The following is a 27,648-nucleotide window of genomic DNA, read 5'->3' as shown; positions in this document are numbered from 1 at the left end:
GCTTGGACCCCCACCTGGGAGCTGACTCAGAGGCACTGCTCCCAGTCTTCCCAAGACAGAACTTCAGGCCCTTAGCAACGGCTCTGATGTACCTCCCAGGGAAAGAGCCTGGGCTGCAAGGAAGGGCCTGCAGGGCACAAGGATGCACCTAACAGGACAAAGACGTGCTCAGAAAGGTCAAAGGCAACTCTGCGTCGCCAAGGCCTCAAAGAGCAACACCCATCATGAAACAGAACAGGCTTGCCTGTCCTTTACCATCTCCCAGAGATTGCTCAAACTCTTGTCCCTTGAATCGATGATGCCATCCAACCACCTTATTCTCTGTCATTCCCTTCTCCTCCTCCCTTCAATCTTTCCCAGCATCAGAGTATTTTTCAACGAGTCGGCTCTTCACATCAGGTGGCCAAAGTATTGAAGATTCAGCATCAGTCCTTCCAATGAGTATTCAGGGTTGATTTCCTTTCAGATTGACTGGTTTGATCTCCTTGCTGTCAAAGTGACTTTCAAGAGTTTTCTCCAGGACCTCAGTTTGAAAGCATCAATTCTTCTGCGCTCTCTATGGTCCAACTCTCACATCCGTACATGACTACTGGAAAAACCACAGCTTTGACTATACGGACCCTTGTCAGCCAAGTGATGTACACATATCAACTCTTCAAAAAAAGAAACCAGCATGCATAGAAGATCCCTTTAATGAAAAAAGATTTTATCAGAGCAAAGGAAAAAAATCTGTCTTGTTAGAAGGATAATGAGTTTTCTTGGGGTAGTAGGATTTCTTCTTTGCTCCTTAATGCAGTGTGTTATAATGAGCATGTATTCATATACAGCTGTGAAATCAATTAAAGCTAGATTTATTCTGAAACAAACAAGTAAACAAACCAACATAAAAACCTATACCAACCTGAGGGTCATGGAAATTATTAGATCAAGATTTCTGAGAGGATCAAATGCAGAAGAACAAAGAGACTGGACCAAATGAGGAAATGGCCATGGAAGTTCTTTGAAACCTGCAAAGCTGCCTCCTCTGCATCTGTCTCGCTGTCTGCTTGCTAGGGGCCTCATTTTATAAACTTTCTTGGCAAGCTCCCCGAACACCCTTTACTCCTTTCTCCCTCTGAGCCCGTTAATGAGGACCTGTGTCACTCCAACTCTCCCTTCCCCGTCTCACAGCTTCAAGACAATCATTAGGGAAATGATAAAAATAGGTTTCCTTATTGATTTATCTCTGTTACCCAATGCTCCTTCCTTCAAATGGTTGACTTGTTTCCTTAGCAACACAGCTAATTCAAGCAGCACGACTTGGCCTGCACACCTGCTATTTGTTCATCTCCTTTCCTGAAGCCCAGAGAGCTGGGGCAGGGGACAGGGAGGGCTGCCCTCCCGGCGAGCCACTGGCTACCATGGTAGTGCTGGCTCTGCCTGTCCACAGAGCCCTGGTGGCCGGGCCTGGGCACTGCCTTCCCTCTGCCCACCCTGCAGGGACTGATGTGAAGGTACAGGACTGAGCAGGACTTGGGGCCCATGCAGCAAACCTGGGTGCCCCCAGGGAGACAAGCATCTCTGTACCACCTGGGTGCTGATCCTAGGTCCCTTCTACTCTCAGCAGCTTCATCTCAGAGCCGTGAGGCTGGGACTCCGAGGAGACTGAACGAGCTCAGAGGGGCTGAGGACCCACCAGAGGCACGGCAGGCAGATGGAATGCTGTGCTCCCATTCCACCCCCAGGACTGGTGCAGCACGCGCTGTTGTCGGGGGCAGCCTGTGGGTGCCTAGGCCGTTCCTGTAAACCCCTGGGGGAGTCCAGAATAGCACAGTCTCAGGATAGCAGGCCTCAGGACCCATCTTCATCCCTCACCCCAGGACCAAAGCACGCTCCCTATGGGCAAGTCTGTCTCCTTTCCTCCTGTCCACCCTTGACTCCTGTTTGGGGATGCCCAATTCTAAGAGATGGAAGGAAGTCAGAAGACAGCCTGGGCATCATTATGCACAATCTTCTATTCACAGCTGCACAGACACATTCTAACAAGTGGAATGTTGACTCAAAGACAGTCTTGGGGCAGGGGGTGCTGCCAAGTCTGTGATTTCTTCAACACCAAAGGGATAGTTTAAGAATGAATGATAGTGAAATCTAGCTATCCAAGACCTTCGGGCTGCCTTTTTAATATGAGAAGAATCAGAATTTCCCTCGTGACCTGGAATGCGATGGAGAATATGTAGTTTGGCTATGGAAACCAGAGCCACGGTTTTCCACAAGTCACCCCAACATGGTACTCAAGTCAGGGAAAACCACCACCACCCATTCCTCCAGAGTCAAAGAAGGACAACGTGAGGATCAAAGTCTAAGATGACACGTGAATATGCACACACTATTATGTATAAAATAGATGATCAACAAAGGCTTACTGTATATATAGCATAGCAGTCTGCTCAATACTCTGTAATGAATGACCTATAATGGAAAAGAATCTGAAAAAGAACAGCTACATGTATATGCATAACTGAATCATTTTGTTGTACACCTGAAATGAACACAACATTGTACATCAACCATACTCCAATATAAAATAAATATTTTTAAAAAGAAACCTTTGAAACCGCAAGGTGCTACACACATGCGCAGTCATTTTTATTCTCCTACTAAATCCATCTTTAAGCATCAGCTGTGGCTTGAAGCTTTGGGGGAAGCATCTGTGAGTGGTCACAGCCGCCGGGAGTGGGCTGGCTGGCTGCAGCCAGGGGCTGACATTGAAGAGACCCACAGCAATAAAGGATTGAAAAGAAAATTATGGTAATGAGTCTCCGGGAAGAGAGCAAAGACATTTGGCCCAGAACCTCCTGGGAATATGGAAAGCACATCCAAACAGCAGTCCCCAGAGGAGGATTTATGAAGCTGATGGCTCTGATGCAATCTTTCCCAGTGATTAGAAGGGACATTCATCACACCCAAGGCCAGGGCTAAGAATGGGAGGGGTTGAACCATCATAGAGGTCCGGCTCTGGCTCCTACAGACCCTGATGGAAATGCAGTGAGATAATGCTGGTGAGATCATATCCCCTGCCTGGGCCATGGAGAACGATACATCTGCCCTAGAGGGAGCAGAAGTAGGGCAGAGACGGGACCTCATGCCTAAACCCCAGACATGGACAGGGCCACCACCATCGTCTCCACGGACACTGTCTGCACCCCTCCCAGAGGCCAGTATGCTCACAGGAAAAGTCGTCTCCCAGCCTTTCCACACATGCTGTGTGTACAGTTCTTCAATGCCTCCCAGACTGAAAAGAAAATCCAAACCAGCCCTGGTAGGCCTGGGGCCAGCTCTCCTTCCTGGAAAGATGTTTCACCTTCTTTCCAGATCATGGGATGAAGTAGGAGTGACTATGAGATAAAAAGATGATGAGCCAAGAGGGCTTTCTAACACTCTCAGCAAGCCTTCGCAGCTCTGCCTGACCCAGGTTCAGAGGTTAGAGGTCAGGTTCAGAGGTAAGTCATGGTCCAAGGGAGCCTAGGCCCAGAGGCTAACATGCTCCTGGATAGGCTCCTCCTGGACTTCTTTGAACCTGCTTCTGTGGCTGACCCAGCAGGACAGAGTATCCAAAGAAGTCTCATTCAGAAAAGGAAATAAAGAGAGACATTGCATTCGTTGGGGTTCTCAGGGGTTACTGATAAATTTTTCAATTTCCTGAAAGACAACGTTAAGCATCTGAATTTATCAATGTATGAACCACTCTCATGTCTGGGGCAGGTCACACCCTCAACTCCACCCCCAACTCTTTTCTCAGTCCTTATTTTTAGGTTCCCAGTCTCTGTCCCAATGGGGTGGACGACACACAGCCACTGAAGGGCAGGAGGGCTAAACCCCAGCGTTTGCTCTTGTGATAGAACAACCAGTACACAATTCTGACTGCAATTCTGGAAATCCATCCTGGATCTGTCCTGCCTTTCCCATCCCCATTACAGCAGAAACACACTGCTAACAAGCAGGAAAATGAGGTGCAAGGCTCTGCATACTTCGCGTTGTCCCATTTCATTATCTCATCGCTTCCTTATTGGAATTTTTCTCACCACCCAACGCGCCTTAAAAAAAAAAAAAAAAAAAAACAGATTGAAAAACCAAACTCCTTTCTCTTTTTTTAAAACAAAACAAAACAAAAATGTGTCATGTGACTTCCAGCCTTAACATCAGTTTTTTAACTTTGGTTTCCATGGTGGTGGGATGCAACCTACCATCACCATGACAACAGCTGCCTCTGTTCAAATTCACCATCTGACAGGCAATCCTGAACACACCTCTCTCCCTCTCTCTGTCAAGAAGATGGAAATGCCATTACACCTACTCCTAAAGACTGAAATCCTAATGAATGAAAGACAAAGGAAGCAATGTTGAAAATAGAGCAAAGAGGCAGAGAACCTCCCCAAAAGGCTTTCTGTTTGCCCATACGGCCCTCTGCTCTCTTAGGGAGGTCAATGGACTCAGTTACTCAAAACAAAAGATCCCCAGCACTAACCCTGCGATGTTGGCTGTGTAGCTGCATTGAACTTTTCATTGCTTTTAGACCAAACAACTCCCATCTCACTCCAATGTCCCTGCCCTCTATATAAAAAGACTGAAAGGAAGTTCACATCATTGCCAACATGGTTAACCAGTGCTCAGTCTCAGCTGAGCCCCAGTTCCAAAAGGATGGGAAGTGGTGATTCTGCGAAACTCAGCCAGCACCGGCTTCCCTCTCTCTCCTCTCACTAACAGACAGCTGGATAAGCCTTGACAAATTCCCTTTCTGTGTGTCACGCTGAATCCTGGACTCAAAACGCTGTCATTCGACACAGAGTTTTGGTGATCAAGAGACAAATGATTGAATGCTCCAGAAAAGGGAAGAAAGAAAGGGGAAATATTAAAAGCCTCTGGAAGGAAAACAAAACAGTGGTGGGAAAATTACCTGTTTCAGAAGCCAGAATCTGTGTTTTGATGACACTCTGATGAATTCAAGCCCATCAAGCCTTTCTGGCAGCAACGTGTGTTTTAGGCAAAGAATGTGGGCTGCCATCAGCAACCACACCCAAGACTGTAGCCTACTCCACATCCCCACTGACTCTGTGGGGCTCAGATGGTACTCTGAATGCAGAAAGAAAAGAAAAAGCCTTCTGTGAAAGAGTCCACAGATCATCTCTGGCAGAAGTTTTTGTTTTCCTCAAAAAACCCTGCTATTGCACCCCAACATTCAAAGACACCTATGAGCCTCCAAACCACATGAGACAATGTTGACAGCACTAAGGATTCTCAGCTTATAAAAAGAAGACTGGAGAGAGACATCATAGCTCTTAGCAAATATCTGAAGGGCTAGCTTGTCAGAGGGGACGCTGAAACTAAGTTCTTCCGAAGGGCAAGGCTGAGACCACTGGATGGAGCGGCCACCCAAAGGCAAATCTGGGGCAATTCAGAGAAGTTCCACAAGCAAATGGACTATATTGTTAAGTAGTAAACTAAGTGTTGCAAGAATAAATGTTTAAAAACCATCCTCCCTAAAAGAGAGAAAAGCCCTGGTGCATAGCAAGTGTCAATTTCTGGAGTGTAAACCTCTCTCCATGGCAAACTCAAGCTACCAACTTGACACCCATACACATGGAGTTGGGAAGAGATACACACAATTGAAACCCACAAGCTGTGACTAGCCAGTTCCACACATCACTCACTGCAAGCACCATGTCCCTAGGAAACCATCAAGGATACTAGAGATGCCTAAATTTGACAGCAGTTGAGCTGGACAACCCTCCGACACACACGGAGTTAACAAACAGGAAGGAAGAATGTCAATGAATCTTCAGTCACTTGCTCAAGGGCCTCCTGGGTCAGCAAGACACTCTGCCCCTTAGACTTGAGATGCTCCCCTAGCAGACCTGCCTTCTGGAAGTCTGAAGCTTCACCCTTAGCACAGAAGGCTAGGGACCTGTGCAGCCAGACATGTGCAAGAAGCAGCCACAAGTGAACCGTCTGCCAACACCATGAAAAAGAAGAATCAATCACCCCATTCTCTCAGGCTGAATTCTGGGAGGCCCCTCCACTATATCACTGTGGCTATAAGACAACTGAGAGGAAGCAACCAAGACACATGATTAAAAGCATATTTCAAAGAAACATTATCAGGTAAAGGCTCTCCTCTTCTTCTAGATCATCAGTGGATCTCAGCCTGTCTACACAGCAGAATCACCTGGGAGGCTTTTAAAAATTAAAGATGCACGGATTCCATCCTTAGAAATTCTAATTTAATTCATTTCAGCTACTGTCTGGGCATCAGAATATCCAGAAGGACTCAGGCTGATTTTCACGTGCATTCAGGGAGAAGAACACTGCCTTCCATGGTGAAGGCAGTGACAGCCAAAGGTGCCCTCAAGTCACGAGAGATAACAAATGAGGAAACTAGAATCCCAGGGGCACCTCGGTAAGAAATGAGAAGTGCCTTAGAGTTCCGTTAGCTAATCCAGCACACTCATTTTATAGACGTAGAAACTGAAATCACAGAAGGAATAAGATTTTTCCAGAGCCAGGACTAGAAACCTCTTTGGATTCCTGAAAAGCTTAGGAACCTATTATCAGAGCAATCAAATCAAACTCCCTTGGCTTCCTGGCTTGAATGGAGGCTTCTAAAAGAAAGGGATCTTTTTATTGAGTTTACTTCTCCATCCCTACTTGACTGTTCTCAAGAGCGTCTCTCTTAAGGTTAGGGTCTGGATGGTTTACTCTCTCAGGACCACTGAAGAGTCCAGAAAACACTGTGAGATAAGTACATGCTGGAGCATCCAATCTCCCATCTACTGAGACGTGATCCTTGCGCTGGGTAGAAGCTCAGTGCCTGTTAACTACTACCCCTTCATAACATTCTCAAGCAACATTTTGGGAGAAGGAAATATTAGCCATTGTTCTGAACCACTGCCTCCCATTCTCATAATCCATTCTCATGGATTGCCTCCCAGTCCCATTCACAGATTCAACTGGATCCGTGCTGGTTAGCTTCTCCTGAATTTTCTTCTCTGGTCCATTCCTCCTTTTTCTTAAGTCCTTTCTTATTAATCATGACCCCCGCCTTCAATGCCCAACCTAGAAAAACACTAAAAATATGTACCTGCTAACTAAAAACGGGAGGAAAACATCCCAGAAAGAGGATGAAGGGACAGAAGGATGATGAGTACACAAAGACTGAAGAAAGCACAGAGGAAATGTGATCAACGAAGTCCTGAACCGAGAGTCAGGAGCACTGGATTCCAGCCCAGCCTCAGTCACTTACTGAGAGACCAGCGGCGGTCACTAACCCTCTCTGACCCTCGGCTTTGATGCGCATTTCTCTAGGTCCCTGTAAGTCTAATATCCTATTAGTCTGTGGTGCTAATAGGTAACATGATGGTAAGGGAAGTGAGACAGAGAGGAGGAGCCTCCATTATTACAATGGAGAGAAGCCACCTTTGGAGAAGCTACTGACATCCAACAATAACAACCAAAGCAGAGTCCTGGCACACCCAGGCATGCCTCTCAAGTGTCTACAGTGGAAATATTTCTAAACTTTCAATAACAGAAGCTCCATGACAATTGGCTAGAAATACCTCCATGAGACAGTTAAAGAAAATTCAGAATCCTCAAAATGGGGGCCTGGGGGTGAACTTAAGGCTGCTTTTATAAACCTACCGGAACCCTTTCCTATACTCTCTACTGAGATAGTAAAGTCGTTCCTGCACCCGCTCTGTCCCCACAACCCCCATTTTCCTCAACTAGCCACAAAGCCAGAAGCATTCGGTAAAAGATGAAACTCCAGAAAAAAAGTCATAAAAGTTGCTTCCTCCCACTACCACTCACACTATGGGTGCCCTGGAAAAGGGAAGGCTGAGAATAGACTTTTTGAGAGCTGGAAAACAGAAAATGGACTTTCTATGCTAATATTAAAAAGAAAAGGAGAATTGGCACTTCCAAATCAAAAGTCCCTGCAGAGTGATGAAGAGAGTCTGACAATGGAGCTTTTGGTGAAGAAAGGAGACAAAAATAGCAAAGAGCCCCAATTCCAAATGATGCTCACATTCCAATGACACAGAGCAAATTGTCACAGACCCATTTCGTGGTGCTGGGGAAGAGATCTTTGCTCTTTTCCCATCTACTGATTCCTTACCCCTCCATTGGTTTAGCCTCATACCCAGCAGGTGCTACTGATGCAGGCAAGCAATTCAGGGTCATCCTAAAAGGATGCTGTTAGAGAAGAGTACTTGCTACTCTTCTGGTCTGATCCGAGGCAGTGTAGTACAGTGGAAAGAGAAGAGTCAATGGAGTTGGCCAGACACGTCTTCCTGTGACCCTGGGCTAATCATCTGTCAGAAGAGACAATAATATCTATTTCCCTCAGGACTGGGTAAAGTGATGGATGTCTCTAATGCACACTGTAGAGTGCTGGCCACCCAGTAAGTAATTATTAAAGGTTAGTTTCCTCTGAGGGGTTTCCCCAGTGGCTCAGCAGTAAAGAATCCACCTGCAATGCAGGAGATGTGGGTTCAATCCCTGGGTTGGGAAGATCCCTTGGAGAAGGAAATGGCAACCCACTCTAGTATTCTTGCCTGGAAAATTCCATGGACAGAGGAGCTTGGTGGGTACAGTTTACGGAGTTGCAAAGAGTCAGACATGATTTAGCAACTAAAATGATACAATACTTTCCTCTCAACATTGCCAGGGATGTAAACTGAGGCACGGAAAACTCTCCAGGCCCAGATCATGGTCCCCACATAGTGCTAGTAAATGATACAAAAATAAGTACATGAAAATAAAAAGCAATGAAGGTTAAGAGAAGAGAAAGAGATGATACAACTTTACAACTGTTCTGAAGCCAGTGTCCTTCACGGTGGAAGTGTGGAGAGCTGTCAGACCATTCTCATTTCCTAGAATCTATTCCTTCGCTTTGCTCCTCTGAGCCTGCCTACTGATATTTGTGACATAAGTGAGCTCAGTCTTTCTGAGCCTGTACATTCAGGGGTGGGAATTTGTTGTTTACTCTCTAATCATCACCAGGGAAAGAGGTTATCCAGAGAAGACAGAACAACTTTATCCACAAAACTCTGGGGGAGGAAGGGCAGATGGCAACCTCAAAAATAAATAAATACATACATAACGATCTATGAGAAAGGAACAGTAGGTTGCCAAAATGCCCAGATCCTCTGAATTTACATGGGCCCATATTCCACATGCTGCCCCCTCCTGATGTTACCACATCCGCCTACTTGCCCCACCTCCAGACAAGCCCACGCCCTTCAACTGCTCTCGTATCAACAGACCAGGAGAACACATGCATCCTTGTACATCCATATGGCTCAGCTATCTCATAAATACAAACTCCCTTGCAAACACAATCCAAAGTTAGCAGAAAGAAGAGGCAGTTCCTTTCACTTTTTGTAAGCCCACTCCCTAATTTCCTTTGAGTCTTCTGCCTGGCTTCCAGACACCCTACATCTGAGTTCTCCATTCACGTTCACATCTGCACCCAGTTCCCGCAGGTAAAAGGCCCTCTGGTATCCTGGCTGGATGACCTTCCCCAGGATCATGAGGCAAATGGCCGTGGGCTTCAAGCCATGTAGGTTCCCCCTTCCTGTCACATCCGTCTTGCCCTTTCAGAAGCTTCCTCCAGAGTTCATGGAATCCAATCCTGACTCCCTTTTCCGACAGGACAAAGATGGAGACTCTAAGTACTCAGAAGCCTGAAAAGAGATGAAGAGGAGGCAGCTAGAAGACCCAGAACCCCTGAGAAGAAAACCTGCCCAGAGGTCAAGCCAGGGCTCTAGGACAGACCCTTCCACATGCCTTCAATCAGGCCACCTGAAACCTGCAACTATCATTTATGTACAAAAACAAAGCAGAATGCCTTGGTCTACGGCTGATGGTTTTGAGTATCTTATCTGCTTTCATCAAAAGTTTGCTAGGAAAATTCTGCAATGTTATTGCTCCTAAAGATATTTTTCTCTGAGTTGTAAATCCAAACATGTCCTCAGAGATAATGTTGGTATAAAATTGGCATTAGAGATGCATGAAAAAAGGCAGGTTTGGATGTAGGTGTTTTTTAATGCAACATTAAAAATGTAAACCCAATAACTCTGAGAAGAAAAACAAAAAGGGCTGGTGGGCAGACCACCTCATTGAGGTGGTTGAGAGCACGGGCTCTGATCCAGGTCTCCAGCTCTCGCGTATTGTGTAATCTTGGGCAAATGAGTTAACCTCTCCATGTAATCCTCCCAACTGTGAAATGCAGAAAACAAGCATGCATATCTCTGTAGGACCGTCACGGGGAATAAATGCAGTAATCCATGGGACACCCTTAGCACAAGAATCTGGCACATAGTAAATACTTAATAAAATGTTAGCAGTAGTAGTACTGTTAGTCGTTCAGTCGTGTCCTAGTCTTTGCGACCCCATTGGCTATAGCCTGCCAGGGTCCTCTGTCCATGGGATTCTCCAGGCAAGAATAATGGAGTGGGTTGCCATTCCTTCTCCAGAGGATCTTTCCGACACAGGGATCAAACCCGAGTCTCCTGCATTGCAGGCAGATTCTTTACAGTCTGAACTACAAGCAAGTCCCCAATATCTAACATCTTTACAAAGGACTTTGCCACATATTAGCTGATGTTAGCCTTACAACAGTCTTGGAAGGGAGGCAAAGCAGGGCAGGTGACCTATACCTCATGCCTAAAGACACTGAGGCTCAGCGAGGTTACGAAACCAACTTGAGGCCACATAAACATCTGGCAGTGCTCCGGTTAGAGAGCCAGCAAGTCAGTAGAAAGCAAATGGTATTGTTAGAAGGGGAAAATTGATCTGTAGAAATTTAATGGTGATTCATCTGAAATTAGCCAGACACTAACAACTAAGATGTACTCATGGCTTGCTATGAGCCAGACATTATTCTTACGTTTTACATGTGTTATCTCATCTGATCGTCACGAAAATCCCATAAGATACACACTGTGGGTAAACTTTCTATTTCCATTTTATGGTTGAAGATTCTGAACACACCAAGGTCAAATAACTCCCAAGGCACACAGCTAGAAGTGGTGAAGGTGGTATCAAGACTTGAATCTAAAGGCCATGTTTTTAACTGACACACTAACACTTCCAAGCAGAGACTGGTAAATCCTAACCTCTAAGGTGAAGCTTTCCTCAACTGGGCAGTGGACCAGCTGATGTCTAATATCACTTCAACTCCTGGGATTCTAGACTTCAAAACTTCTACTGTCTAGTAAAGAAATAAAATGCTGTCTAGGTGAGTCTCTGAAAATAACACCCAGTATGGACCTCGGAGAAAGCAAGATGTTATTTCCTAGCCTAATACAGGTATGGTGGTTTAGAGGCTAAGTTGTGTCCGATTCTTTGTGACCCCATGGGCTGTAGCCCTCCAGGCTCCTCTGTCCATGGGATTTCCCCAGCAAGAATACTGGAGTGGGTTGCTATGTCCTTCTCCAGGGGATCTTCCTGACCCAGGGACTGAATGCAGAACTCCTGCATTACAGGTGGATTCTTTGCACAGGCATGAAATAGATAAAAAAGTGTGTATGGATTTCAGCAAAGCCTATGACAAGGATATGACAAGGATATCTTGCCCAATATCCTTACAGATGAGATAGAGGGCTATCAGCTGGTTAAAGTTGAGAAAATGTGAGAAAAGCTGAACAGTTGATGAACACTGACCAATGTACTAGTGGTAAGCAGAAGCGAGGGTCCCAATTCTAACCATATTTTCATCAATTACTTGAATGAAAGGATAAAGCACGAACCTGTCCTGTCTGCAGTTGACAAAGCGCTCACATTAAGAGTGCTCACTATCCTGAAAAGAGTCTAGAAACAATGTGTCATGAACACCACCTAAGCTTTGGATTCAGACCAGCAGGGTTCACGTTCACTGGTGATGACATGGGGCAACTGACTTAATCTTCTTTAGCCTGTTTTCCTATATATAAAATGTGGATAATAACATGCATGGGGTCTGAAGTTCATGGATGCTCAAAGAATGTTAGTTCCCTGTCCCCACTTGAAAAGGATCTCTACAGGATGGACTGTTGGCCAAAAGCAAGGAAATAAAATGAAATAAACAGAGTCCCGAATTTACATTCAAAAATTAAATTGAATGGGAACAGTGTGAGGGAAAATTAACTCTGCCATCAATTCATAGCAAAAGATCCGAGGTTTTCAGTTGACTACAACCTCAAATCATCAGAGCTAGAATGCAATTTCTTCACACAAAGAAACCTTAAAAAATTATCTTAATTTAAATAAACATGTTTAATGCCAATGTTAATAAGCACTGTTCTATGTCCCGGTCATTTAAAACTTAAAGATAATGAGCTCTCACTTACAGGGATTTAAAACCAATACTAAAACTATGGGGTAAGTACTACAATAAAGTAATAAACCAGGTATCATCTGGAAGCCAGGAGGAGGGAGTTGGTCTTACTCTGCCGAGAGAAATTAAAGAAGGCTTCCTGGAGGAAATGACCTCAAGTAGAGTCTTAAAGCTGAGCAGTCAGGGGAAGAGAGAGAAGATGTTCTAGGCATAGAGAGCAGCAAGGGCTCAAGCACAGAAGCCTGGGAAAGGATGGTCCCTTCAGGCAGCCCGTGGACACAGAGGGAGAGGAGGGCACTACAGCAGGCTGGTGCCACGTGCAGACTGGATCACAGGAAGGCCTTTGCACCAGGCTAGGGAAACCTTGTCCAGTTACAAAGCAAACGACGGACAGATCCCAGATAGCAACTCAGCCTTTCTGACTCTATGTAGCCTTTCTACCTCTGCTGCCCCGTACTGTGGCTACTGGCCACATGTGGCTATTTAAATTTGAATTTATTCAAATGAAATAAAATTTAACATTTGGTCACGACAGCCACGTGTCAAGTGCTCAGAAGCCACATGTGGCTAGCAGCTACAGCATTAGACTGCACAAATAGAAACATAAACCATCACAGAAAATTCTAGCCAACAGCACTGCTCAGTGCTATAGTACTGTGTTCACAGCACAAGTGAACAAGAAGGAGATTTGGGTCCGTGTTGCTTTATAGAACAGAAGAGGAGGGGAAAATAACTAACAGGTGGAAACTATAAGGAAGAGTATTTCAACTTGCTATCCTTTAAGTTTTCTAATAACGGGAGAGCACTCTGACACTGGAAGCCTGATGATCATCTATCAGGGTGATACAGCAAGAGTTCCTATACTACTCTAGTGCTCGCCGCTTAGAATGTGCATGCTTCATCATGGCAGCGTGCTGATGTACTCACACCAACACAGACCTCTAGTTCTTCCCTGTGGAGCTCCCGTCATACTTGTATCTATAGGCTACGATGGCCCAGGATCCCAACATCCCAAAATGTGGGGATTTTCTAGCACAGTCAGCATTTTTAAATTGTGATCCATGGACCATCCCCCCACTCCCAAATGAAATGTAAGCAAAACTGTATTACATTTTGGAAATGAGGGGACACAGGATCACGTAAAATGCAGTAGGATTTGTGATTTCAAGATAGAAAGCAAGAAAACACTGTACCAAAGGGATATAACTGTCCCCATACTCCAGAAACAATCATCTAGATGTCATCAAGACAGTCATTCTGGTCAATCTAAAGTTCCAACTAAGTTCCGACTCTAAAGTTCCATAGCCTTAAGCATCTAAAGACCATCACCCTGCAATGAACAGTTTCAGGCCAAACATCCTCTAATCTTGATCGAGCAGAAATGAGACAAGAGTATAACAGAGCACAGAATAGTCCAAGGTACAAAAGTTAGGTGAGTCAGCCAACTTGGGAGAAGTATCACCTGCCAACTTCTTGTGCCGTGCTAAGTCGCTCCAGTCATGTCTGACTCTTTGCTACACTATGGACCCACCAGGGTCCTCTGTCCTTAGGATTGCTGCTGCTGCTGCTAAGTCGCTTCAGTCGTGTCCAACTCTGTGTGACCCCACAGACGGCAGCCCACCAGGCTCCCCCGTCCCTGGGATTCTCCAGGCAAGAACACTGGAGTGGGTTGCCATTGCCTTCTCCAATGCATGAAAGTGAAAAGTGAAAGTGAAGTCACTCAGTCGTGTTTGACTCTTCGCTACACTATGGACTATAGCCCACCAGGGTCCTCTGTCCTTAGGATTATCCTGGCAAGAACACTGAAATGGGTTGCCATGCCCTCCTCCAGGGGATCTTCCCTGGTCCCTCTGGTACAGTGTTTTCTTGCTTTCTATCTTGAAATCACAAATCCTATTGCATTTTAAGTGATCCTGTGGCCCCTTATTTCCAAAACGTAATACAGTTTTGCTTACATTTCATTTGGGAGTGGGGGGATGGTCCACGGATCACAATTTAAAAATGCTGACTATGCTAGAAAATTCCCACATTCTGGGATGTTGGGATCCTGGGCCATCATACCCAGGGATCAAACCCACATCTCTCGGGTCTCCTGCTCTGGCAGGCGGGTTCTTTACCACCAGTGTCACCTCTTGCTGAGATGCTTATTAGAGACTCTCTTGGAAATTCGGGGGGTTCATTTTCAACATAAGCCCACAGAACCAAGCACACCCTGTTAGATGCAATGCCAGCTTGTCAGCTGGAAAACTCGCCCAGTAAATCTAAAGCCTGCTGAGACAACAATCCATTTAAAAAATAATGACTTTGTTCTAACCACCATCTGACATTACGACAATCGTACGAGGATCCATCTCTAGGTCCCACAGCGTTGCTAGAGTAAAAAGGACTCATTTTTAGAACAATGCCAAAATTCCTCTGTTATCCGGTATAACTAGAGAAGAAGGTTTTAATTTAATGGAAAAAAAAAAGTGATAATGAGCCACTTTATATAATCAGTATGGATTATATATTTGCAAAAGCTCCAAATACAATAAAGTACACACACCATTCAAACCATGTTGAACATAATGTAATGAATGCTTTGTTGATAATATTCAGAAAGCACCACAGCATATTGTGGTACCTAGGGACCATCAGTACAAATCTCAATTGTTATTAAACCATAGATCTCCAGGTGCCAATTAATAAAGAGTTCTGTACAAGCAAATGCCAGATAACAACAGACACAGTGTACTTTTTGCACAGCCTGTGGTGAATGTCGCAGAAACTACAGCGACCCTGACCAACCTTCTGAATTAGGTGAAGCTACTTTTTACAACCTCCAACTTCCCATGGAATGACCTTCCAATCCCCTGCCAGCTATCCAGTGCCCTGACCACCTCCTACCATCCTCCTCTCCCCCTACTCAGGCTACACCGGGTCCTATAGGACCTGGTCAGTGTACCAGTAGACACTATTAGGCGCTTCAGTTATGCCTGTGTTTAATCAACAGTAACTGATGAATTCGATCATTCAACAACAGATTACCGAATGCTCACTGAGTGCCAACATTGTGCTAGGTGCTGGAATTAAAGGGGGCATGTCCTTTGCCTGTTCTCAGACAAGACTGCTCTCAATCATAAGCCCAGAAAGAAGAAGAACCAAGTTGATAATATCATACACTAGCTTACTATGTCCCTGCTCCCAAGATCATCTGCATTTTGGCAAAGAAAGTCTCAAAGACTCACGACCCGAACCCAAAAGAACCCGTTAACAACAAGGCTTCAGGCTGTTAAACGAGACAGAGATTTTCGACGAGTGATTTGTAAGACTAGTCTTCTCTAAAGGCATCACCAGGCATAGCAGTTGTTCTCAAAGTACAGTTCCAAGGCCAGCAGCATCAGTGTTACCTGAAAACTTGTGACAAATGCAAATTTTTAGTTTCTAGAGGGAATCGGAAACTCCAGGACTGAGATCCAGTCATCGGTATTTTAACAAGCCCTTCAGGAAATTCTGAGACACGGTGAAGTTTGAAGACCAATGGTAGAGATGAAACTGACAGCCTGCATACATATGACTTCCACACAAAGAGGCTAAATGAGGAATTAGCCTTGATGCTGATAGAAATCACCTGCTGAAAAGAAACATCCCTGATGGAGCTGGAGTGAGACAGTTTCCAATAGCACACAGCTGGAAATGGCCAGGACGTCAATGACTGACTGCTGAAAATCCATTTCATGCTTTTTGACTCTGACCAGCCCCATGAGACAATAGTGTGGAAACTGACAAAAGAGGCACAGAAAGTTTGAAACACTTCAAACCTAAAACTGAGCTGAAGGCTGGGAAAGACTTGAGAGGAGGAACTTCCTCTCGCTGGTTTGCAGAGGCTTTTCTCTGGGTCCCAGAAGCCACTAAGAGCCCCTTGTGTCTTGGCTACGGAAATGACACCTGAGTCTAATCACTGACAAACCTCACCACCACAGCACCTCTCCCCTCTAACCTGTTACCTACTGTTTGGTCACACCTTTTTCATCTTTCCCAAATGGGGAGGAAGAAAAAAAAAAAGTGACATCTCACCCCCCTGCCACCGTCTGGCTTTATTGACACAAGCCTTCAGAAAGCCAGTGCATACTTCTGAGACAGGCTTTCCAAATTCTCCAGCGATTGGGGTAAACAGATGCAGCAAAAATGCAGCAGGACCAAATGCAGCCCAAAAAAGCCTCAAAATTATGCAGTTGCAACAGCAATTCAAATCAACCACCCACAGGCAATAAGACCACACTTGGCACAGGAGGGCCCCACCCTGAAGCCATTCACTCATCTGGACCACAGGAGCCTAGAGCTGGAGCCTAGCCCGGAGTTACATCCTCAACCCCTGCCCACCTGCCTCTGGGATGAACTGCTTTACGAATGCATCCATTGCAGGCCTTTAAAAAAGTCCAAAAAGGCTGAGAGTGGAACTGGTCAGTCCAACAAACTTAGAACTCAAAATTCCAATACAATAATACGTCCCTAAGGGGTAAACTACTGCAACGCCAGGGACAGGGTGGATGATGGACTGGATACAGACACATGTCAAGTCATTTAGTGCTCTGCTCCTTAATCTGGCCCATTTCTGCCTCTTAAGGATATACCTTCTGGCTGCTCCTTGCTTTCCAGAGATGGGGACACAGGGGCTCATATATAGGGTTAAGAGTCCGTAGCCGACTGTTGGTCAAAGATGTAGGGAATAGAAAATTCCATAAACATTCTTTGCGTGTGTGTGTGCGCGCACGTGCACACACTCAGTCACTCAGTTGTGTCTGACTCTTGTGACCCCATGGATTATAACCTGCCAGACTCCTCTGGAATTTTCCAGACAAGAATACTGGAGTGGGTTGCCTGCCATTTCCTAGTTCAGGGACTCTTCCCAACCCAGGAATCCAACCAGTAACTCTTGCGTTTCCTGCTTTGGCAGGCAGCTTCTTTACCACTGTACCACCTGGGAAGCCCCACACATTCTCTGGGTACTCAGCAGTCAAAAATACACCACAGACAGCATTCTGAAGTAAGCTTAGCACATAAAAGACCACTCGGTTGGAGGAGCCTAAACATAAACACTTTGTGCTATACTTTCTGTCCCTAATTAAGGCTGATGACACCCCCACCCCCGCACTCCACCACCCCTCTCTGTGTAGGTTTGGAATGTTTGCAAGGAGAAACCTTGATAGAGGTCCCTGGCATTTTTATCCCTCTTTGAAAGAGACTGTTTTAGAAGACATGTACTGATGGGAGTGGAGGGGAGCACGATACACTAATTTCAGTGTCTGCTCCCCACTCCAATCCTATGTGAATCCACACCGGAATTTAAAAAGCAGCAGCTACAGAAGCTTGCTTCTTAGCTCAGTGGCTCAGCATTTATCAGCGTGAAGACCTAGGAGGATGAGAGGATTCAGAGTGACTAGTGCTTGGGGACATAAATATCTTCTCGTTAACCACATTCTCTGAATACAGGAGGGGAATGGCTGCATACTGATGGGGCACCCCAGTGAAACAGGACTGGAGAGGAGGCGATCATTACAAAAACTGCAAGAAAAAACCTATTTAAAGAGATATTCCCCCCAGTTACCTTTCTCACATGTCCCAGTCCCACTGCAAAAATACAAAAGACTTAGAGGGAAAAGCTGATTTGTGAAGCTGGCCCTCTGCAAGGGATCTTGCTCATAACCAAGAGGAAGACAAATAACCTTCCTTTTCTAAAAAGCCTAGGAAAAACCCACACATATAATGAATTATTCACAAAGGCTGAACCTAAAAATGAGAGGGAGAAATATAGAAAGATGAAAAGGGCGGAGAACTGGGCAGAAAGAGAAAGTGAAGGAAAGGACCTGGTCTCTCTCTCCTTGAATAAAAGGGTATTAATTACAGTCACGTGTGAGTTCCCCCTTTCATGTCTTTGTGGTCAGTGATAAACAAAATTAGATCAGTATAGTTGCCTCTCATGGGCTGGACCACATGGCTGGGCTTGAGGAGCTGCAGTTTCCCAGGCAGCCCTGCAGATGACAAGAGGGAGGCTCCTGATGAGCTGATGGAACACACAGAGCCAAAGAGTCTGTGAGAGTTCTCAGAGTTTAGCACATCTTGACTGCATTTTATTTCAACCAAGAATATGAAGATGGAAAGAAACCAGATGTTCCTATAAAGAGAATAAAATGCAGTAGAGTTTGAGGGAAAAAGAAAAAAACACCTACATTTTTTACAGCAGCAGCTAAAAAGAGATAAGCAGTTTTGGCTCCAGCTACTAATCCCAGAGTCTGGATCTTTCAGAATAAGATAAAAAAGAAGGCCTGTTCTCCTTTTTTCCTCCTCCTCCTCTAATTCATTGGGTATACTGCACCTAGCGCAGGGAAAACAAGTGGAGGAAAGTGGGGAAATGACACGCAAAACAACAGACAAAACCATCACAGCCAGGATATTATTGTCTCCATCTTCAAGTCATTTCATTTCTGTCAAACTCCTTCACTCCAACTTGCTTTCCAGGCTACCTCCCAACTACAAATAGTCCCCTCGACAAGACCCAGCCTAGTTTCCAGAGGAGGTATTTCTCACACCTTATTTCAAGGGCAAAGTCACAGGGCAATGTGGAGATGGTCCTCGGAGCTTCAGCAAATGAAGACCTTTATCCCGTAGCCTCAGTGCCTCCTTGTCCAGGTACACAGAAGATGTGAAGCCTCTCCTCATTATCTGATCATAGCCTACAATTACAGACTCTGTTCTTGTTAACTGCCAGCCTCTGCCCTAATCAAGGTGATCTGACTCATGAGCCACTGGAGTTACATCCAACCTGAAATTCTTGCCAGGATTACAGTCTACTATCTTTCAAGGTGCAATATATTTATAGGCAACAAAGCAGGAGAAAGGTATACGCCATAATGGGAGATCGGGGAACTAAAGCTCTCAGTAATCTTCACCAAAATCCTCCAAAAATAATGGACAATTGACAGTGGGAAATTCTCCATAATACAGCATATAATCTCAGACTCAAAGCCAGAGTCCTTTGGGGCTATAATGAAGTTCTCTACAATAAGAAATCATGAGTGAATATCCGCAGGTTCATTACAATGAGCTTCCTTAGCTCAGTGGCTAAAAACACATTTGATCTTCCTACTTTAAACCATGTTCATTTCCACATAAAACATGTGCTCCCCTGCTGAGATGACCCACGCCATCAGTGGGGAAGAAGTACCCCACTGCTCCTCAATGACAAAGTCAGACATGCCATTTCTTTCTTTCCTCTTCGAACCTAGAAAAGCGCAAATGTGGGGGAGCATCTCACAAACCATGAGGGAGACCCTGTAGGTCTACAGGGCAACTGGCCCTGGCACAGAAGGGTTAGCACCAATAAGCACACAACATAGTAAATGCAGGGTGACATTCAGAGCAGCCAATTCCCTGAGAAAAAGAGAACCCTTTGTTAGATCTATTAGATGAGCAAGAAAGAAAAGAAGAATCATGTAAAATGTAATACCACATTTTAAATCAGATTAACATTTTCAAAAAGGTTATGGTATCCACTGCAGAAGAGAGTGCCATAAGAAAATAAAATTATCTCCCTATGCAGATGTAGCTTCCAAGAAAAATGAAACATATTCAGAGTGGGCTGTTGACCTGCCACCACTTTTCATGCCAAATCTGGTTATCCTAGGCATTTTTTCCCACAAGTACAAGATCTTCCCTATTAATAACTGGATAAGGTTACCACCCTCCATCCAAATCAGAGAATCCCCCAAGTATAAGTTACATCATTCCTTATATTTAACTTTTCAGGCCAATGTGATTAAAGACCAGTAAAATGTAGTGGTCAGAAACCACTAACACAGCACACAGAATTATACATTATCCTCCTAGCAGGAGTAAAAGGGGACAACAGAAGGTGAGACGGCTGGATGGCATCACTGATTCAACAGACATGAGTCTGGGCAAACTCCAGGAGATACTGAAGGACAGGGAAGCCTGGCATACTGTAGTCCATGGGGTCACAGAGTTGGACATGACTGAGCGACTGAACAACTCCTGGTTCTCCAGTGACTTTCTGCAGCCAAAAACAGATGTATTTATCTTAGAAGGTGCACTGCATGAATAATCAAAATCCTCAAGCATGTTGCATGTGAATATGACAGTTCAAAACAGGTCTTGACATGTGTCCTGAATCTTACATTCTGTGAAATTCTGGCCCTTAAGTAGAGCACAAAAGCATTTCCCAAACAAATGGGCATACTAATCACCTGAGGATCTTGTTAAAATGCAAATTCTGATTCAGTAACTCTGTAGTGTGGCTTGGGATTCCGAACTGTTTTTAAGTGAGGCATAGTTGATTTACAATAATAGCTTCAGGTGTACAACAGAGCAATTTGATATTTTTATAGATAACATGCTGTACAGTTATTATAAAATATGTTGCTGTTTAGTTGCTAAGTTGTGTCCAACTCTTCTGCAACCCTGGACTGTAACCCACCAGGCTCCTTTGTCCATGGGATTTCCCAGGCAAGAATACTGAAGTGGGTTGCCATTTCCTTCTCCAGAGCATCTTCCCCACCCAGGGATCAAACCCATGTCTCCTGCATTGGTAGATTCTTTATCATTGAGCCCCCAGGGAAGTCCCATTATAAAATATAGACTATATTTTATATATTTCCCTGTCTTGTACATTACACCCCTGTGTCTTATTTATAACCCATAGTTTGAACCTCTTAATCCCCTTCACCTATTTTACCCCTCCTTCTGCCCCTCTTCCCTGTGATAACCACTGGTTTCTTCTCTGCATCTGGAATTCTGAATTTTTAAAAAGCCCCTAGGTGATGAGGATGATGCCCCTTGCTGTCTGTGGGAGGCAAAAACCTAGAAGACTTAGTTTACCAAGAACTAAGGTCCCTCCCTTCAGTATGCTAAAATTTCTTAAGGACTCTATTAATATTTATTGGGTAATTAGGCAGTGCTCTAGGAACCTGACATATATTAATTCATTTAATTCTCCCAGTAACTCATTATTTTCACGGTCACTTCACAGATAAGGAAACTGAGTCACAGAGAAATAAAGTAACTTTTCAAGGTCACAGGGCTGGTAAAGGAACTGAGATTTGAACCCAGACAGCTGAGCTCCAAAGCTTTGCTGGAAAACCAGTGCTCAGACTCCCAGTAAGAAGAAGGAACATAATTTCGGAAAGGAATTAGAAAGAAGAGGGGTGAGACCAGGAACTTAGATGCCCTATTAGAGCACACGCAGAACCCCCAGAAGTGCAATGTTTCCACATGGTCACCACCAGAGGGAATATATATTAGTCAATTACATTGTACAGCCAGGAATAAAAAGCAAACATGGTGTATTTTAAATTTGCCAACAGGGCTCCTCTACACACCTTAGCAAATGTTCTCAGAACACTGTTACAAACAGCCTACATGCTGTAGAACCACCTCGAAACTTCCAACAATGGGCTGGAAGGGCCCACTGGGACGGGGCTCAGGGCCAAGGCACTGAGTAGGATGCTGAAATTAACTCCCTACTGTCTCTTTTGACTTTTTGGCGCATTCTGGCCGAAGACATGGAAAGAGCGCAGTGAAACCCACGGTCACACCTTGCGCCGCTCGCAATGCCTGCTAGAAAGGCGGCGTCTTTGCGGCGGAAAAGAAAACGTGAAAAGCAACGACCTCGTGGTGTAGGCGACGTGCTTAATTTCCCAGCCCGGGAGCCTGGGCCGGGCCGGAAGTGCCCGAGGTGCTAAACCTGGAGGAACGGTGGAGCCCAGGCCGCGAGGGGAATTACGGGGGTGCCGTCCGAGGTGCCAACGCTGGCCACGGGCACACACTGCCACCCGCGGGGCGGCTGGGCGGCTTTGTCTACCGCCTGGCAACGGGAGGGCGCCTGTCTGGGTAAACACGCCCCTAAGAGAGGCACGCTGTAAAGCAGCACAAGGTGGGTGGGAAATTTTGGAGAATTGTAGAAGATGGGCGGGCGGGGAACGGGGTGCCTGCTGGGAAAATCTGTAGGGACCTGGCTCGCGGAGTGTTCGCAGCCAGCCGCAGCACGAAACACAATGAGAGCTGTCGCTTTGTGCAGCGGACCGGCCGGGCGGGACTGCAGGGGCCGGACCCTTCCCCCTTGCCCGTCCCCCCTCACCCCAGATAGGTTTAACTCTGGAACCGGCTGGCCCCAGGATCTCTGTGGGGGTGGGAGGGAGAGGGGAGTGAAGGGAGAAGGGGGGCGGGGGTGGTGGTGGTGCGAGCTGCAGCAGTAAGAGTATCTGCTTAGAGATGCTCCCGCGTTTCTAATGAGGGGTGCTCCCTAGAAGCCCCACACGCCAGCCAATCGCGGTGCGGCTGAGGCAGAGAACTAGGGAGGAAGGAAGGGAAGGCCAGAGGCTGGGGTGGGGGTAGCAGCAAGATGCCTAGGCCCCAAGGCGGGTCAAGCCAGGAGCTTCCAGGATACTGGAGACCCAAGGTGGCGCCAGCTGCCTCCCCGTGCACACCTGGAGGTTGGGGGTGAGGGGAGGCAGGCGAAGGAAGACGAGGAGTGGCCTCTTTTTGCAGGTACATCCCTCCCAAGAAATCTCTCCACAAGCATCAAAGTCCCATGTCTCCAAGCCTTCACCCGTATATAATCCACCCCCTCCTCCCGCTTGCTCCCTACTCATTCCCTCACCATCCAGCAGCCCCTGATTCCTAAAGACCTTGCCAGATGCCCATATTCTTAGTGAAGAACGAGGCTGTGAGATGCCTCATCAGCAGCCTGCATCGGGTGCACTTAACTAAACCTGCCAAGGAGCTCCTTCTCTGCCCGTTCACCCTAACACTGCCACCACCAGTTCTTTGTGGAGAGCAGTTCCTATGGAGCTAGAGAGAGACGAGAGACGGATTGCTTGCACACCTCTGGCCTCAGCTGATGCAGCCCTCCGCTGATGAATTCAGGCCCAGCAGGTCTGCCTGGATCCTGGGAATGGGGAAGGCACTCAGCTGGTCAAGCTTGAAGAGGCAGGAGAACCCAACCCGGACTAAGGAAAGGATGGGCCCTGATGAGCTGCTCTGCCATGACCGAGAAAAGCACCCGAACTCTGAGCTGTTGGGTTGTGTCATTGGAGACTGCCTCCTGGGACACACTCACTCACTCCTCTTCCAGCAGAACTTAAACTCAATCCCCAGCAGTTAGCTGGGTCCCAGGCCAAACGCTTGTGTTATTTATCCATTTGTCAATGTATCTACAGCGTTTGGGCTCCTAGCTTTGAAGCTTCTGAGCTGATAAATCCTCTCACAGAGCTTCGACTTTCCTCCAGGCAGACAGTGTCGATGTCTTCCCAGCTGGTGGGGATGGAGGCAAAGGGGATGGCTTCAAGGGACGTAAGAGGGGGCTGAGTATGAAAGAAAATCCTGAGATTAGCAGCAACCCATTCTATGCAGCTTGTGAAGGGACCAGGGGGCCGAGAATCCAATCAAGCCCAGCCCCAAAAGAGGCAAACACCGCAACACCATGCACCCAGGAATGCTGGAGACTTTCACGGAGGAAAAATCAGAAACCAAAAGTCTTACCTTGAAAAACACTAGTGCCCACATCGGTTTCTACGGCACCATGCTTGCCTCTTAGATGCACCAAAGTACAGAGTGCACTTCAGCGAAGGGGCAAATCGGCACCAGGAAAGGGATGGGGGGCAAATTCCACGCTAGGTTTCCCCCCTTACCCGAAGAAATGCAAAGGGGAGAGGGGAGTAATGGTGGGCAAGAAAGGATATGGCCAATCGATGAGCTTCTTGGCGTATTTCCTGACAATGTTATCTTCTCCGAAGATGAACAGGGATCTGTTGACGGTGAAACAGTTCTGCCGGACGGGAATAGGGTTGTACAAAGCCATAGTCCGCGCCCTCTGCGCTTTCGACTGCTTGTAGGCGGCCGCCGGCCCGGAGGCCGGCACGGGGGTTCCTTGCCGGTTCCTGCTCTGGTCCGAGTCTCCATCGCCCGACCCCGGCCTGCCGACCACCGCCTCCCCGAAGCGAGCCATCCTGAAGTTTAAACAGACAGAAGACACACAAAGGTGATCGTGGCCGAACACCCGCACACAGCAACAAGCAGAAAGACACACGGAGTCTCAGAGCCGCATCCAGACGGGCACGGGGACCACCGCCTCCGGGGAGCCTCGCGAGCTCTTCGGAGAGGCGGCAGCAGCAACCCCGCCGCTCTGAACTGTTGAATCTAAATGCAACCTCTGCGAAGCTCCATTCCTCAAGGAGGAAAAAAAAGGGGGGGGGGAGAGCTTGGGGGTGCTCCGTTTCTGGAGACAATTTTTTTTTTTTTTTCAAAATGCCAGTGTGTGGTGGCGTTCAGGGACTGGAGAGAAGAGGGGTGGAGTAGGCTGCTCTTCAAACATAGCTCCTCTTCTGGCAGACGCACCACCTAGTTCTGGGAGAGAGGCAGGCACCGGCCCGCTAGGTAACAGTTTGGTAATTTATTGATGGTGGGGGGAGGGGAAAAATGAAAACAAAAGAACTTTTCAAAAAAAAAAAAAAAGACAAGGACAAGGTTACGGTGACATGCTTTATAACGCCGGCCCCTGCAAGTCCATCTAAGAAATTCCACAACCAAGACTTGGGTCTTTAAACCTGCCAGCACAGACGCATCCAAAGGTGGAGGAGACAGGGAGGGAGGGAGGAGAGCTGTATTGAGGTTCCTGCATAAACCGCAACGCCCAAAATATCAAAATAAGAAGTCGATCCAACCGGAGAGGGACAAATGACTTCAAAGCTCCTGCGCTTGGGAGAGAAGTTGAAAAGCATCCAGAGAGCGGCGAAGCCCGAGTGCCAGCATCCTCCCGGAGCGCTCGCCGCCGCCGCCGCCTCCCCGGATCAGCATGCAACAGCGATCCGCGGCTGCGCCGGGGAGAGGGCGGGAGCGAGCGGGCGGGCGGGAGAGCTCTTGGGCGAGGGAGGAACAGGTTGCAGCCGAGCCCAGCGGTGGCCTGGCTCGCGAGTTGTCCAGGGATCGAACTTGCTCACTGATGACTCGGTCTTCCTCTTCCACCCCGGCAGCTCTCCCCTCGATGGAGCAGAGAAGAAGATAGGGAACGGGGAGACCGGGAAAGGCGAGGAGAGGGAGAGCGAGGCGAGCGCAGAGGCGCAGCGAGGCGCGCACGGGAGCGCCCGGAGAAGCGGGGGCGGGGCCGGCGAGCGCGGGCTGGGCGGGATGGAGCCGGAAGGACCCCGGCCCACGTCGGCCGGAGGGCTCCCGGGACGCGGGGCTAGTGTGGCTCATTGATCGGTGTAGCCGGAGGGAAGGGGCCTCCTCTGCCAAAGACCGGGCTAGAGTAGCCTCTCCCCCAAGTCCTGCAGAGAGGAGACAGACCGGCGCAGCTGGCCGCGCGGCAAAGTCTCCGCCGGAGAGCCGAGGCCCGGCGGGGGCGCACACGCACGCGCGCACGCTCTCGCGCCGTCAGTGCCCGCCGGGGCTGTGCCCCGCGCACTACCCGGCGCGCGGCCGCCCGGACCTTTGCGCTCTGCGTGCCCTGCCCCGGGGCCCGGTCGCCGCGTCTCCGCACCTCCCGGGCTCCGAGAGTACTGCCCTAGCATTCCCCGCGGAGAAGGCAGCACTCCCTTCTGCCCCTGTCCCTACTTAGCAGCCTGGAGGCCCCGTGAGCGACGCTAGGACCTCCGGGGTCTCCGCACTCTCGGGTTGGAGCCAGCTCTGGTGGGAGCTTTTTGCATTTAGAGAGCCGCCCCCTCTCTAAACGCAATCTGGGATGGCCTCTTGGATTTGGCTCTAGGAGACCCCTGCATTTCTGGAAAGGTGGTCTAGACACCGGGTCCCCAGTAGTGAGCTCTACTCACTAAGATTTCAAAAAGGCTAAAACCACTTTTTTGAAATCTTAACAATCGGGGGATCCGCCCATCCCTACCTCTTACCCTCAGGTCAGCTCCACTGACTTCCTCGAACCCACTCCAGAAATGGAGAAGAAGTAGAATTAATGTTTGAGCTGCAGACGAGGGGAAAGGTGGACTTCAGGTCCCAGAGAAAGTTCCCGGGTTTAGCAACCACGCCCTTCCCCGCGTGAGTCAGTGGTCTGATCTGAAGACAGGTATCAGCTGCCACTGCTTTGCCTGAATGCAGGGTCCCTTCCAAGTTGTTCCCACCTGAGCGGTGGAAGAGAAGGCGGGGTGGGGCAGAGGAGGAAAACAGACGAGTGACCAGAGGCTGGAAATCCTGGGTGAGTGTTCCCTCGCAGATGTGAAAGGCAGTGCCTGTGTGTGAGATAACTGGTGAGAAGGGAGACAACGTGATGTCTGAGTGAGAAGCAGTGTGTTCCTCCGTGGACGTGGCGGGGCAGCAAGGCCATGTGAGCAGTGACACAGGTCTGCTGTGTGAGAATGTCTGTGTGAAGGGAAAGTCTCTGGTGGTGGAAAACCCCCACCCGCAGCAGGCACTGCTCCCTTTGGGCATGGCAGGTTGACCTTTTGCTTCAGGGGAGCCCATTTTGGGTCCAATTATGATTTGAGGTGAGTCAGCTCTAATTAGTATTTTGCTTTCCTTACCCCCTTACCCTGTCGTCTAGCTCCCTTAATCGGAGGGTCCTTTTCTGTCTGAACACCTATTCAGAGTGAAAGGGAAGGTTGTACTATGAACCCAAAGCCCCATCAGCTGTCAGTTGTTTGGACCCAGTCACAAGTGACTCTCTCAATAGCTCTGTAAACTACACAGGGTTAGAAAAAGCTCTCAGAGAAGACCAAATCCATGCTTTCAGAGGTAGGACCGTAACCCATAGCACAAAATTCATTCAAATCACTGGACAAATATTTTTAAGCCCAAGGCATTGTTTCAGGAACTGAGCACACACTCCTGAACAAAATTGTGTTGTCAGTCTTGTTAAGTCGCGTTGGACTCTTTACAACCCCACAGACTGCAGCACATCAGGCTTCCCCATCCTTCACCATCTCCTGGAGTTTGCTTAAACTCATGTCCACTGAATCAGTGATGCCATCCAACCATCTCATCCTCTGTAGCCCCCTTCTCCTCCTGCCCTCAATCTTTCCCAGGTTCAGAGTGTTTTCCAGTGAGCTGGCCCTTCCCATCAGGTGGCCAAAGTATTGGGCAAAATAGATGATGACAAAAATAAAGCATCTGCTTCTGTGATTAAATTGTATAACCTTACTGGCTGGAATGCATGATGGATCTCATTCTCATACTGCAGTATCACCTCCTTTGCTCCTTGTCCTGGCCTTTAAAGGCTGGAAGGTGGCATGCCTAATTGTTAATGCTCAGAGAAGCAAGGCTCACCAACATATTACTTCCAGGAAGAGGTTTTGGGAAGA

The 27,648-nt window shown here is 47.4% G+C and overlaps 1 protein-coding gene across 1 annotated transcript in view; it reads right to left on the bottom strand.

Annotated features, from left to right (window-relative positions):
• Nucleotides 1-25,165, bottom strand: part of LOC133228063 (voltage-dependent R-type calcium channel subunit alpha-1E) — a 338,653-nt gene extending 313,488 nt beyond the window's left edge. The window contains exon 1 of the mRNA XM_061383395.1: nt 24,085-25,165. Coding sequence (XP_061239379.1) covers nt 24,085-24,350 — 266 coding nt within the window. The 5' untranslated portion in view covers nt 24,351-25,165. The remainder of the gene's footprint in view (nt 1-24,084) is intronic.
• Nucleotides 25,166-27,648: the final 2,483 nt, after the last annotated feature.

Source organism: Bos javanicus, chromosome 16 (genome assembly GCF_032452875.1).
Source record: "Bos javanicus breed banteng chromosome 16, ARS-OSU_banteng_1.0, whole genome shotgun sequence".
NCBI classification, from domain to species: domain Eukaryota; kingdom Metazoa; phylum Chordata; class Mammalia; order Artiodactyla; family Bovidae; genus Bos; species Bos javanicus.
The sequence above is the reverse complement of the archived record's forward strand: the minus strand, read 5'-3'. Positions and strand labels throughout refer to the sequence as shown.